General features: G+C 47.8%; 1 protein-coding gene across 1 annotated transcript in view; it reads left to right on the top strand.

The window, feature by feature from the left end:
• LOC119405967 (uncharacterized) overlaps positions 1–12,572 on the top strand; it is a 76,769-nt gene extending 64,197 nt beyond the window's left edge. Inside the window, exons 4-5 of the mRNA XM_037672792.1 lie at positions 7,520–7,594; positions 12,343–12,572. Of these exons, the coding sequence (XP_037528720.1) occupies positions 7,520–7,594; positions 12,343–12,479 (212 nt within the window). The 3' untranslated portion in view covers positions 12,480–12,572. The remainder of the gene's footprint in view (positions 1–7,519; positions 7,595–12,342) is intronic.
• The last annotated feature ends 1,905 nt before the right edge of the window (positions 12,573–14,477 follow it).

Genomic DNA, 14,477 nt, shown 5'->3' with positions numbered 1-14,477 from the left:
ATGCCACGAAGGCATCGTCGGGCGTGGGGCGTAAACGTGAAATTCGATGGTCCGGTCTCCTATCTGCAAGGACGTGATGCGAAGGTAGGCTTGTGCTCGGACGGAGTCTGGCACACTGATGGTGAAGGTGTTGTTTGTGGGTGAACACGTAGCTTATCGCGGGATGCTGGTGGCTGGTCCGGTAACGACGCGGCCTTCAGCAGGGCTTCGTACAGTTGCCATGGCGGCAGCTTGGTAAGGTCGACGGAGTCTTTGGCCGTCCCACGATGTGTATGGTGTCAGCTGGCATCCTAGGTAGTGGTCCGCGTTTTCGCTGGGGCGGCGGGCGCGGTTTCATGTCGTTCGTGTAGCCGACTCTTGCTGGGCGGCGTTCTGGTGCGGCGTGGCCTGGCGGAGCTCGAGCCGTCGCTTCTCCTGGGCGCGAAAACCGGGCGACGGCTGCCAGGAGCCGTCCGACCATTCTTCTGCCGAAATCGTGTGTCCTTCAACCACGCACTCCACGCCGGTGGCGACCGGCCGCGGCAGGGGCGCGGGGTGGAACGCTAAAGCACTTGCAAGAGGCCGCGAAATGGCCTAAAATCGAAGAAAATTGCGCCAAACTGCGCCAACGCTAGCGAAAACGAGGCGCAGAAGATGCGAAGTGCGACAGCCGGCACGGATCAGATAGGGCCGTCCAAAAGCTGCGACCGTGCACTATCGCGTCTGGAAGTAGAATCCCGAATGGGACGGACGCGCAGCAATATGGGCCCGTCGCCCTGTGAGAATTAACGGCCAGGCTAGATGGAAGATACGACGCGCGTAGCGTCCCTCTTCGCGTTCCACGACGCGAGGTCGGTAGCATGCCCAACGAACGCCAACGGAACGCGATCGTGCAAGTGCTCCGGCTTCGCATCACCTCATGGTCCCCTTTAGCGGGAGATGGTGTAATTTTTTAAATGCGAAGCATTTCTTAGCGAACTTCTGCGACTTTGAGCGTATCTATCTATCTATCTAGCCGCCTACGACTTTGTGCTCTCCTGGCCGTTTCGTTAATCGGTTGTATACCAAAATTGGTGTGTTATAAAATGGCCTTATTACGAACATAAATGACAGGTCATATCATGAAAATCATGACACGCATGTCATGAACAGCATGATTTACATTCCACGGCCTTTGGGCTCTTGCGGCCGTTCCGTTAATTTCACATATACCAAAATTGGCACGGCGTGACAAGAGTTCATGACGAACATAATGACAGGTCCTAACATGCAAATCATGGCACGCATGTCATGTGCAGCATAATTTACATGACATGGTCTGGGGCGCTCGCGGTCGTTTAAATGAAGGGATATATGCGAAAACTGGTATGACCAGACATTTCTGTATGACGAACATAACTGCCACGTGGTAACATGAAAATCATGACATGCATGTCATGTACGGCATGGTCAACATGCCACGCCCATGGCGCACTCACGGTCGTTTCGCTAGATTGATATACACCAAAATCGGTATTGTGCGATGTGACTGTATGAAGAACATGAATAACAGGTGGTAGCATGAAAACCATGACATCCATGACATGTATGCCATGATTTACATGCGACGCTCATGGTGCATTCGCGGCCGTTTCGCCTGCATAATATACACTAAAATTGGTATTGCGTGACGCGACTATATGACGAACTTAAGTGAGAGGTGGTATCATGAAAATGATGGAATGCAAGTCATGTACGACCAGACGCGTTCTTTCGCTACTACAAATCTCTCTTTGCTGGTGCACGAGTAGACGTAGAGCGTTTCAAAGACGCTTTCCTTGGGAGGATACCACAGTTATCTCAAGAAACAAAAAAGAATTTGGAATTAGCCATAACAGTTTCGGAAATTAAAAACGCAATAGATTGTCTCCCTCCTGGAAAGTCGCCTGGACCAGATGGTCTGGGTGCGGCATGGTATAAGGCGTTCAAAAAAGATATATCCTCAGTTTTGCTAGCTGTCTTCGAGGAAGCTTACAAAGCCAAAATATTACCGCCGTTGTTTGCGGAGACACACACAGTTCTCATTCCAAAGACCGAGGAAAAAGCAAAGCTAAAATTACTTACGTCGTACCAATCACTAACTAACATAACAATACTACATAACTACATAACTAATAACTACATACTACAACTACATACTACATAACTACATACTACAATAATACATAATACTACAACACAACATAACAATACATAACAATACTAATCACTAACTAACACCGACTATAAAATATTCATGAAAATACTTGCAGGTAGATTGCAGTCCGTTATTAAAGAAACAAGACAGTGGCATTGCTGACAAGTACTAAGAAATACCGAACTTTCATTTGTATAACACATGTCGTACTTATTATGCGCAGTCTCATATGACACCCATCATATGTGTGTGCTGAAGTGAATAACGTATCGACTGTTATGGTACTCACGAGCGAATACGTGTGCTCTGCTGTTTTGTGCTGGTCGGACCAAATATTAACGACGGACATTATCAGAGACTTCATTCGCTGTCTTTGCAACATTTATTTATCATTTTGCTGTGATATGTCCCTATAAGTGTGTTTTCGCATATGTGTGCCCGAGTGTTCTATTTTACATGAACTGCCTTGTATGTTTTACTTTAAGATATGTGTTCAAGTTTCATTCAAGGGCTAAGGAGTAGCCGGCGCCATAATTGTGCGCCAACATCTCCTTATATATCATATCAATAAAAAAAAGAAATAGCTGGTGAGCACCAGGCGTGTGGCATCAAGGGGCGTTCCATTTTGACGAACACACAACGATGCGTTGTGTCCTTGAATGCTGTGATGCTTTTCATTCAGCTGTAGCGATATTACAGCTTCAATTTGAAAAGGCATTTGATTGTGCACCGCATGATGTCGTATTTACCATACTTGACCATGTTAATGTTGGATCGGTAATTACAGAGGGAGTAGTCCTCGCGTATCAGAGATGTACCACTAGATTAATCATTAAGATGCCGGGAGCTGCTATAAAGCTGGAACGTTGTGTTCGCCAGGGCTGCCCAGCTAGCCCTCTCTCGTTTGCCCTTTACATTGAGAGTTTATTCTTGGCCATTGTACACAATGAAAGCATTCGTGGTTTTAGGCTACTGGAAGCTGAAGTGAAGGTTTTGGCGTATGCCTATGACGTGGCAGTATGTTGTAGATCGAAAGAACGTGTACAAGAGACAATTGACGTTGTTAAGAAATTGGCCAAATTACCGGAAGTCGAGTGAACTGGGGGAAGTGTCTCGGGCTATGGCATAGTGAATGGTCATCGGTCCCAGATGCTTCTGCCAACATTCGATGGTTTAGAAGTCCAGGAAAGTACCTAGGTATACCCCTCTAACACTATAAAAGCACCGATGAATACTGGGCTGAGCAGGTACAGCTAATGCGAGAAAAAGCAACACGGTGGAACGTTACTTGTCTCTCAATGTTTGCGAGAGCCACTGTATGTAATATGTTTTTTATGAGCAAGTTATGGTATGCGATGCAAGTACTAAGTTGTACACGAGTGAATGTGCAAAGGTTTCATGAGAATTCGCTGTTTTTGTGTGGAGGTCAACTTGGGAAACACGCAGTAGATCGAATCTGTTCAGATGAGTTAAAGCAAGGAGACTTAGCTTGTCGCATCTATTTGTCCGGCAGGTAGTTAATCGCTTTCTCTTTTTTCGGGACGTGCGAGATCCTTTTCTGCGAACAGTGTGCCAGCTACGCCTTTGTCGCGTGCTACCTAACATTGTTGTTAGCACTGCAAATATGTCTGGAGCCACGCGAGGCTTTTTTAAGGAAGTTGTGGACAGCATCGATTTTCTGTCAGTGAGGTTCTCAAATGAATATCTCTTTACAGTCACTCGAAAGAAATTATATAAAGACATATGTGATACGATTTTTCCAGTGCCTATGTTTAGGTCAATAAACAGTGGAGGCGAAGGAAAAGATCTACTCAAACGACTGAATAAAATGCAAATTCATTCAGGGGCGAAAACTTCCTTTTTTAAATTACATTCGGTACTTTATCAGTGCGGACCTTCTTGGGAGAACGGGGTTTTTACATGCCGCGGGGTTCTCATTATTTTATCTGTAGAAAACCGGATACAATAGATCACGTATTTTTGCACTGTTGGGAAGGGGTCTACCTCTGGGATGTTTTTGAGCGAGCACTGAAGAAAGAGTTTCCTCTGCATTCACTTGGAACCAGGTTTTTGCAGATAGAAAACGAGGATGGGATGCCTTTTGACCTTATTATGCTTCTTGGCCTCCACTGCTTATGGCGGGCGAGAATGGCCGGATTTCACTGCGACCCTGACAGGCGACCTGCACGTGTGCTTTTTCGTGAGAGCAATGTTCAATTCATAGATGTGTTCCAACAACAAGACTTTGTTCCTGACTGGCTGGCCAGGGTTGAACCTCTGGCATACCCTAATGAATTTTAAAGAAAGCCAGTCTCGGAATTTATCTTTTATTTTTATTTTATTTTTATTTTATTTTATTTTCATCTTTACAGAATCTTGTAGCATTGTGTATTACTGTAAGTGGTGTCTGTTATTGATGTACATGTGACGTTAATAAACCGGCGATAAAGGAAAAAGAAAACCGGCATGGCTGTGAGGTAGAACACTGGGCTCCCACGCAGAGGGCCCGGTTCGAACCTCGTTCGATCCAGGAATTTTTTTCTTATTTCGTTTTTTTTTCTTATTTCGAGCGATAGTGGTTACGGACACCGGCGGCGGCGGCGGACAACTACGGTGCCAAAAACGACCGTTTTTGTGATCTCATAACAGCTTCCGCTGTAAAAAGGGGCGTGGTCAATATGCTTTTAGGGATTAGCAGGTAACAATGTAATGCACACGATTGAACCCATGTGGAGGTCTCTTTAAGACCCCCCAGTAAAAGAAGTGGAGGACACGAAGGGATATCACCCTGCTATTGAGTCTAGTTGCTTGTCTAACATGGTGTAGAAGCAGATCAGCAAATATCCCTTCTGCAAGTTTTTAGTGTGGCTCTGTATCGGCTGACCACCTGAACTTAGCCGTTCGTATCGTAGAGACGCGTAAATAATATCTGCAACGTAGGAATCCAAACTTCAATTTCAAGTTAGCTGAACCCGTCTGAGATAGCCTTCAAGCACTAGCCCCCGGAAAGATCAACGTTGAAACTCCTCCGACATCGCAGTCGTGCCAGACCTCTCTGTGACTTCTCGCATCCGATCTTCGGGGACTCAACGCTTCGGGTCATCGCACGTATGCCTTCATCTGTTTATACTTTCGAACTTTCACATCTTTAGCTACTGTTAACTCGATTAACGTCCGCTGTTAACCTAGATGTACAGCCTGCGTTAATATCTACTGCTGTTTGTTAAATGTGTGATACTGGCCTCTTGTGTGCTGAATTGCTGATTGATCGATTTTATACGTACGTTAGTTATGTTGTTCGTTCTGGCACAAAAATACGTATGTTAGTTTGATTTAGGTGTTGTACTGCTGAGATTCCTTGAGCTGCGATACCGCTAGATTAAAGTTGTTTTGTTTTCCAAACACGTCTCGCATCTCTTCCCTGTATTTGCTTGCGTACGGAACGACCTAACCTGCTGTCATTCCCGTTGCCGACTTCGCGCTGGCGACGCTAGAGTGGCAACTTATAACAGTGTCACTGCACATTAACGCCTTTCCGGAAGATGCCCCCTCACGTAAAGGACTTCCGGGAGGAAGGTTTCACAGGGCCATTTCATCGTAAAACGGGGAAATGGCAGTGTGCCGCGCGGGCTGGCAACAAAGACAGCGCTCCGTTTCCATGAGAAAATCGCAGGTGCAGGATATACACATCTCTTTTGATGCAAAAATAATCGAAAAGACGGGTGAATTCTTGATTGTAAAAAGTTTACTCCAATTTAACAAAACAAATATTAACAAAATGGCATAGACGTTTCGCCACATATGCACACATGCACACCCCTGCACAGGACGTAGCTTCGACGTAAGCGATGAGGCGACGTTGGCTCGTGAACGAAAATGGGGCAAAGGAGAGCTCTTGGAATCGTGGTTCGTTTGTCTTAAACCATCGGCTTGTAGCGACAGCCACGGCCCCCTACTGGACGCTTACTAGGACGTATGCGACACCGGTCTATCTCCGCTCATTTGTTGCCAGTGTATATATACTCAGGATGCCACCTGCATAGGTGGCCAAGCTATAGACTCCCGAGGAAAACTTGTGTGCAATGCCATCTGACGCGAGAAGACTCGCCAGCACTCTTGCAGACTGCTCGACTCCTTGGCTCGTCGCACGCTAGCTTTTGTTTACTTCTGAACGTGCCTTATAGTTAGCCACTGTTGAGCATATGCTTTTTAACTGTTAGCGAATTGCGATTGGAGCGCTTGCAAACGGACGTTATATATATATATATATATATATATATATATATATATATATATATATATATATATATATATATATATATATATATATATATATATATATATATATATATATATATTCGCGATGCGCGCTGCGCATCGCGAATCCACTCGACCACAGAGCGTACGTCCGTCAGCTAACTGACGGCGAGCTATTTATATACGCCATTACCGTTGAGTATATAAATTTCTTCCGAGTCCGTGTATTTTCACACCTCGAATATTATAGTATTACATAATTATAAAAGTAACACAAGGCATGCTTATGATCGAGGTGGTATTTTGTGATGTTCGCAGCGTTCACATTAGAGAGTTTTAGTTCAGCGTTAGCGTGATAGCGGGGGTTAAGGGAATGGCGTCCCCATGCCGCAGACGTTCGTAGGTTCGTTGCAGACAGCGCGTTTTAGTTTAGCGGGATAATGTTTACGTGCTAAGGTTAGGCGGTGGCGCCAACTAGCAGAGGGTGAATGCGTTAAAAAAATGAAAAGGAAAAAAAAACTGAGAATGCTCGCCTGTATCCCCGCATCAATATTACTATTTTTTTAGTAACAATAAAAATAAATAAACATGAACAACGCACCAAAAGGGAAAAATGTTACGTTGCAGATTTGTTTACACCGTTCTTCTTGTTAGGCCTAGGAACGTTCGCAATGGGAAGCGATCTCAAAAACAACGCTAAGTTATCCGTTGTGCTCGGTCGTCGAAGCTACCTGAAGGCAAGCGAAGCCTATTTTACACAGTCGTTTGCTACGAAAGAAGTGGATGCGTCCATATCAGCGCTAAATTCATTTCGAAGCGGGCGTCCAAAACCGCCGCCATGTTATACGTATACTCCGTTAACCACGCACACGCGGTAACACTAAATCTGAAAAACAGCGTGCGGAAGGTAAATGGTACGGGTGGTTTAGCGTACCGAGCATGCGCATTTCCATCCCGCTAAGCCCGCTAAACTATAACTGTCTATCATTACATTCTCATCCGCGTGTTTGCAGCTGCCATTGATGTGTCAGGTATGGCCTGTACTTTACATATTTCTTTCGTACGACCACGCGTACAGCACCTAATGTGTGTTATCTATTTTCAAAGGTCCAAGTAGAGAGTATACAGTGAGACACATAGACACTGAAGAGCGTTGCGGTATTCTTACGCATAGGGAAAACGGTAAGTGATATTTCAACCATCCCAAACGCCTTTTGATTATAAAAATCCCACCCACAATGAGTTTCTTCGCTATTGATGACTGTTCACTTGTGTATCCAAATTAGTAGCTTGTTAAATGCCGTACAAACAATAGTTACTGACAGAGGTTGCAAGCTACCACCACCTGAATTTGAGACTTACCCGCAATGAGACTCAAAATCGGGCTCCCGGATGGTGCCGCTTGAGCCTCAAAAAGCGGCGTTGCTTGAGTAACATAAACACAATGCATTTAAAGTTGCTGCTTAATCCATGTAGATTGGTATGTATTTGTGATGTTTGAGATCGCACGTTGCAAAACACTAGCCGCGCGAAAAATGGAGGCGATGGTGCGCACCTATGACTGACAAGACATTTAGCACAAATCTGCACGTATAAAATACACCTACACGTAAATGAGCACACGCATCATGGTTCAAAAGCAAACGAAAGAAAAAGCACTTAGTCTCACAAGTTTTATGGTGACGGTCGGAGGCCAATGAAGCTGATGGAGACCATCTGGCTGAATAGCAACAAACATTGTGATGGCAAACGTAGCAGCCTTGAAGCTGTACAGCGCAGTAAAGGCTCGTTCACACCGGCGACCAGGAACGGTCGCGCGACTAAGTTAGTCGCAAATGGCCGTTTTGGTCGCAAAACGACTGCTTTGACTCAGTCGCGCGCTGCTCGATTTTATCAGTCGCGCGACTGCAGTCGCACAGCTCTGAGCCAATCACATGCGCAGGAACAGGACGTCACCTCATTTTACGGGGTAATGGCAATGCGAGCTATATACGAGCAGACGTGAATTCTATGCGGCGACATATAGAGGTCGCACGCAGGTGTGAACTAGAGCTGTGCACGGGCCGTATTTCCGAGCCCGAGCCCGGCCCGGGCCCGCTGACTTTGTCGAAGGCCCGCCCGAGCCCGACGGCAAAGGGCTGCGAGCCCGCCCGGCCCGGCCCGACGTACGAAAACACAATCCCGGGCCCGGCCCGGCCCGGCCCGGCCCGGCTTTTTGAAGGTTCGCTGTGAAAGCAAAGCATCGTTTTCCGGTAATTTTGCATTTTATTGAGCATATAAAATATGATCAAACGTCACACGACGAACAGTCTCTATTGCACAGATTACAAACTGTCGTGCAAAAACAGCAAGCAGTCCACCGATTCCGGTTTCAACGATGTGCGGCGCTTTTGCATTATGTAGCCCGCCGAACTGAAGTTACGTGCGCTGCTTGCACTCGTCGCCGGAATTGCTAATATCTTTTTTGCCAGCCTGGCAAGCTTGGCATATCTCTGCTGCTTGTTTTTTCCAGAAGACTAAAACTTCAGATGGACAGGAGGGCGATTCCATAGAGATAATCGGAGAGCTCATCTTTTGTAACTGCTACATTCTCACCTCTGTCGCTCTACTCGCCGAACAACTGCAATGGAAAGGAAAAGCGGAAAAGGCGCTGTATGCGTGCTGGAAAACAATTCCCGCTCATTCTCTATGTTTCGGGTTGAGTCGGGCTTTGCGCCGGGCCCGAGCCTGGCCCGATAAAACTCCAAGCAGCCCCCCGGCCCGGGCCCGAGGTGAAAATACGTCGGCCCGCCCGAGCCCGCCCCGCGGGCCGGGTCGGGCTCGGGCTACTCGGAGCCCGTGGACACCTCTAGTGTGAACATAAGTCGCTTTGAGTCGCTTTTTGACTTGCAGTCGCAAATGGTCGCGCGACCAGGGCTAGTCGCCGGTGTGAACGAGCCTTAAAGGTGCGTGGCCCACAGCTCGGTAGACGGTGGGAAGTCCCTAAGATATCTGACGCCTGGAAACGGTCTTAGTGTCTATGTCCCAAATAGGGGTGCCCGTTCTTCCGAATTTCACACGTGGATTAAGGTCCTGTGTGATCTGTAGGCATAATCGTGCTGGTGTTCGAACGATTTATTCTCTATGAGTTTGCTTGCTTGGTTGCTGGCTCGGTGCGATGATGATACCTGCCCACTACGCGGGAAAATTAAAAAAAACAAAGCCGAAAAGACAGGGTAATAGGAGCAATATTCACATTTTTAATAGTAGATTAGTAGGAGGAACACTAGGAATTGCAAGCAAGCTTTTTTAGCCATAGCAAGAACGTTAAGCAGCAAACACCTAATTTTGAATACTTGATCAAAAAAATTGGTGGTATTGCGATTCTTTTTCATGCACTGCGGGATACTGGCTTCAGATTTCGTCCGGCTGCTGTCACATGCGCGTCACCTGTTTTTCTCACTTATCTTTTATTGCGGTACTGTTAAACAGCCGCGTCGCGGAAAAATTCAAGGACACTTTGTAAATCACAAAGTGTGTTTGGCGAAAGCATCTGGCCATTCGACTGACTATGCCATGGTATCGGGGGAATCCGCATTCGTGGAGTGATTCTCTGAACCGCTTGCCGCCGTGAAGGCATCACCAGGCCGCTTGGGAGCCATCCGACTAATGGCCCGCTCACGCTAGCACCACGGCTGCTCGCCGTTTGCCGTTTGCCGTACTCAGGCCGCCGTGCGCAAACGGTTTCGTTCGCGCACGTCAGCCGTTCTTTACCGTTGGGAGAATAGGCCCAAAACTCATTTTCGCGCCGTTCTCCGGCAGCCCCAGAGCGACGTGGGCAATCAGCGACGGAGAAGATACAGCGGCGCGCCGCATCGTCTTCTTTCGGCTTTCCGTGTCCTCTGCGCCTGCCGCGGGACGCTTCGAAATGGTTGCTTCTCCCTCCGATGTTTTCACGCCAGAAGTGCGGATGTCGTCCATGTCGTTGCAAGGCATGGTTCCAGCAGTCAATACAGTGTTTTAGTTTGTCCGGTATTAAAAAAAAGCGTAGCTTAATACCAAATAACGTGTCCCAAAGCTGGCGTCAGGTCAAGCGGCGCCACCTATGGAGAATTTGAAACAACTAACAAACGCGTAATCTATGTCCTCCGAGATTTCGGAAGCGCCCATCTCGACTCTCCAAGCCTACAGCATCGATTATTTGAGTATGGTTCTCAAAAACGGGGCCGAATCGGCACAACTACATTGCTGTTCGAAGCTTAAGGACAAGAATCTTAAGCAAATGAAACGATCAGTTCGGAGCTTACAAGCTACAGAGCGCAGGGTGGCCACTTGATAGATTCGAGGTGGACGACAGCTGGCTTTGGCAGTGCGGCCATGTTTTTCGGAGGCTCGAATGCCTCGCCGGTGAAGCTTGCCGTGCACGTTGGACAGCTCTCGCGCGGACCGCGGCGGCCGACGTTCTACGGCAGAGCGCCGTCACGGCAGGCTTGCCGCTAGCGTGAACGGGCCATAACTCGACTGGACGCGGCGGCAACGTGCGCGCAAGGCGCTTTGGAAGGAGCAAGACGTAACTGTTGCTATGCGCCGCTGCGCCGTCACGTGATTGCTGAGAGAGTGTGACGGGGAGAGGCCACAGCTAGCACCGTTCCAGGGCACGGACGGCAGACGCCGCGAGTATGACATTAGAGGCTTTCGGTTAAAAAATATGGTGTCGATGCTGCGAGGTTGGTTATGAGCGAAAAAATGGCGCTGATTGCGCGAAGATTTACAGCGAGAGCTAAGATGAGGTCACAACAGCCGATTGTGGTGGCGAAAGTTGTCCGCCGCTGCCGGTGTCCGTAAAGGGGCTGATATACTGCGACGTAGCATGTGTGCGCGTGTGCGCGTGCCCGTTTGTGTAGACGCCACCAGGTGCCGCCATTGCGCCTTTTACTAGTAGAACGGCTGCTGTCTCGACCGCTGCGTTTGACGTTGTCCGCGTTTATAGGCGTTCCTTACGGGCCGGATTCTTTGATTGCTGCATAAAAAGACTGCATTTACTATAGTACAGTGTAAAGAAAGTTTGTGAAAACCACAACACAATAGTATCGACAACGTCGTCTCCTAGCGTTAACACCGCAGAACGGCGGGTTCATTGCAGTTCAGGAGCTAATCGCTAAGGAGCTAATCCATCGCGTTGCAGGAGCTAATCGCGGAAGCCACGGTCGGAATACATTACTTCATGTTATCGCTCCCAGAAGGCGACACCACACCGCCAACCCAGAGCACCGCGAAAGAAAGTGTGACATACAAAAGGCACGTTGGTAAATCCTCCAGAGTGTGTGATTTTGGCGCAGTGGATAGCGTGCCCGGCATCTCTTGTCACGGATCGAGGGGTCGTGGGTTCGACTACCAATGGTGGAACTCTTTTCTTTGCCATGTGACTGTGTGCTTTTTTCGACGTCATTTCCGTGACGGAAATATGTCACTGAAGTCTTGGTGGACCCCGGCTTAAAACACGTTATCCGGGATTGAGCGGAATTTGAACCCGGGCCCTCTGCGTGGCAGTCGAGTATCTCAACTGACAGCTACTCCGGTGCTCCGGTTTCGGCGCATTAAGCGTCAGAGGCCACTAACCCAGGCCGTCCTCCGCGCAGAAGGCTCTGAGAGCGTTCTTGCGTTTCTTGAGGACAACTGTTCTTAGAGGCAGATTTTCAGCAGCGTGGTCTACCGTATTATTCTTCTCTTTCTTTCTCCTTTTCCTTCTTCCACTTCTCTATTTTTTGTAACATCTCTTTTCTATCATCTTTTATTTCCCTTACTCCTGTGCCCCAGCACAGGGCAGCCAGCCTGCCTGAGAACTGGCTAACCTCCCTGTCCTTTCGTCTTTCTCTTCCTCCTCCTCCTGAAGACTGCTTCCGACGTTCCACAAATATATTCCAAGCCGAATGTGTCTACTTTTATTCCAGGCGAGGAACAGTGTCAGCAATATGTGTGGAGTGAATACATTGAGAAACCAGTACCAGATTGTGATACAGCGTACGCCTCGATTTGTAAAGAAGAAAAAGCACAGACTGTGTATGAATCAAGTTGCCAGGAATCATAAATACATACCTTCCTTTGTGTAAAGCCGGATCAATAATGCATTTTACTTCCCGAAAAATAAACTGACGCTATCTCATGGCGAAAGGCACCCGCCAATGTATTCAAGAATTTGTGAATTATTCACGAAGAACGTACACCCGCGTATTTTTTTAACCGAACAGCGCGAGTGTCGACCGCCGAGTCCACGAGCGCAGTGTAAAGGAGCGCAGCGGCGAAATGAACGAGAATACGCGCATGAACGCAGTGAACGGTCCACTACAGCTTTCCTAGCCAGGCTGTTAAGCGAAAACGACCCAGCCCTGCCTGCTTTTTTTGTCCTGTTTTTGGCTTGCCGTGGCAGATATCTTTGTTGCCTCAGGAAAGTGCTACGTGAACCACAGGAAAAAAAAATTGGAGGACGCTTGAGCTTCGCCATTAGGATTTGAACGCGAACACGCACACACACGCACGCACGCACACACAGACGCACACACACAAACACACGCACAAGGCATACCATAGTAAACGTAAGGTTTCCGCCCTCTTATAGAGCACTTTTATGACAAACCACTAAGTGTGTGTAACAGAATGTGCGCTCCAATGTATGTGCCCTTTGTAATGGGTGGTATGCTTTAAAGCAGCAGCTATTACGCGCGTGATACTTTTTCGAAGTTGCGATGCACCCACTACGTCGGGATGGAATCCCGGCCGCGGCGGCCGCATTTTTGATAGAGGCGAAAATGCTTGAGGCCCGTTCACTCAGATTTAGGTGCATGTCAAAGAACACCAGGCGGAAAAATTTCCCGAGCCCTCCACTACGGCGTCTCTCATAGTCAAATCGTGGTTTTGGGACCTTAAATCCCACGATTATTATTATTATTATTATTATTATTACCCACTACGTGTTCACAAGGAAATACGCGCAGTAATGTGTGTGCCTTTTGTATTGGGTGGCCGGCTTGTCACGTGGTCGTGACGTCGACGAAGACAACAGTCAGCACGTCCGAGATGAAACTGCTTATTTGGCCGAACTTGTGGCCGAGATACTGAAAGTCAAACTACAGCAATACACTGATAGCGGTGAACCGGGCGTCGACCGTCGATGAATTGACAAGCGGTCAAGCGCGTCGGCTTTTATACAGGCGCTATCGAACTTTCCAGCAATACCACTGGTAGCGGCGTTATCTGCTTCGCGGACAGCGTCGAGCGTTGATAACCGTCCCTGCCGGTCAAACCCGAATACATCAAAACAAGACAAGAAGTGGGCGTGGCACCACCAACTCGTTACGCAATTCACATGGTGCAATGGCGATAGCAATGTCCGCTGGCACCACGTTTTACTGCGATATTACATCTGGTACTGTGACGCCTGTACACAGGAGGCGTATGTTTGTGGACCATCAAAGTAACTTCCAGTGCAGTTCGAAGCATTGGCGTGGCTCTGTGGCAGAACACCTGCTTGCCACGCCTAACATAATTTGTTTTATTATTTGTATCCAATGATGATTTTTCGCTCATAAACCAACGACGCCAACCCTCACACCAGGACTCATGTGGCACGGGTCCTTTACCGCTATCGCGTTAAAATAAAAAGAAACAATGCTGATACGCAAGTATATTCAGCGGGGCTATATCAGAGCCCATCCATCTCACACGCGCAACCACTTCACATTTTCTTTATAACTTGATGGCAGCGTTTAGAAAAGAAAAAATTACACCATCTCCCAATAAAGGGAACCATGCGGGGATGTGAAGCAGCGCTGGGTGTTCCATTGTGTTTCTATTGCTGTTCCATTTGTATGTTTCCGTGTATGTTTCATTTGTGTGTGGAGTTACGTATATGTTGTGTACCGCTTATGTTACCCTCCCATCTCGATGTTTCCGTTGCGCTTCGGCTTCGCGTTGCCTCGTAGCTTCGAGATTCGCTTGCCGGCATTGCCGTTTACGTTCAGCTTCGCGAGGGTCCATAGCGCCGTTGCGTAGGAGAGTGCAATGGGAGCGAGCAAACGCCGCACTATAT

Source organism: Rhipicephalus sanguineus, chromosome 9 (genome assembly GCF_013339695.2).
Source record: "Rhipicephalus sanguineus isolate Rsan-2018 chromosome 9, BIME_Rsan_1.4, whole genome shotgun sequence".
Taxonomy (NCBI): Eukaryota; Metazoa; Arthropoda; class Arachnida; order Ixodida; family Ixodidae; genus Rhipicephalus; species Rhipicephalus sanguineus.
Note: the sequence above shows the minus strand (reverse complement) of the source record. Positions and strands in the feature narration are given on the sequence as shown.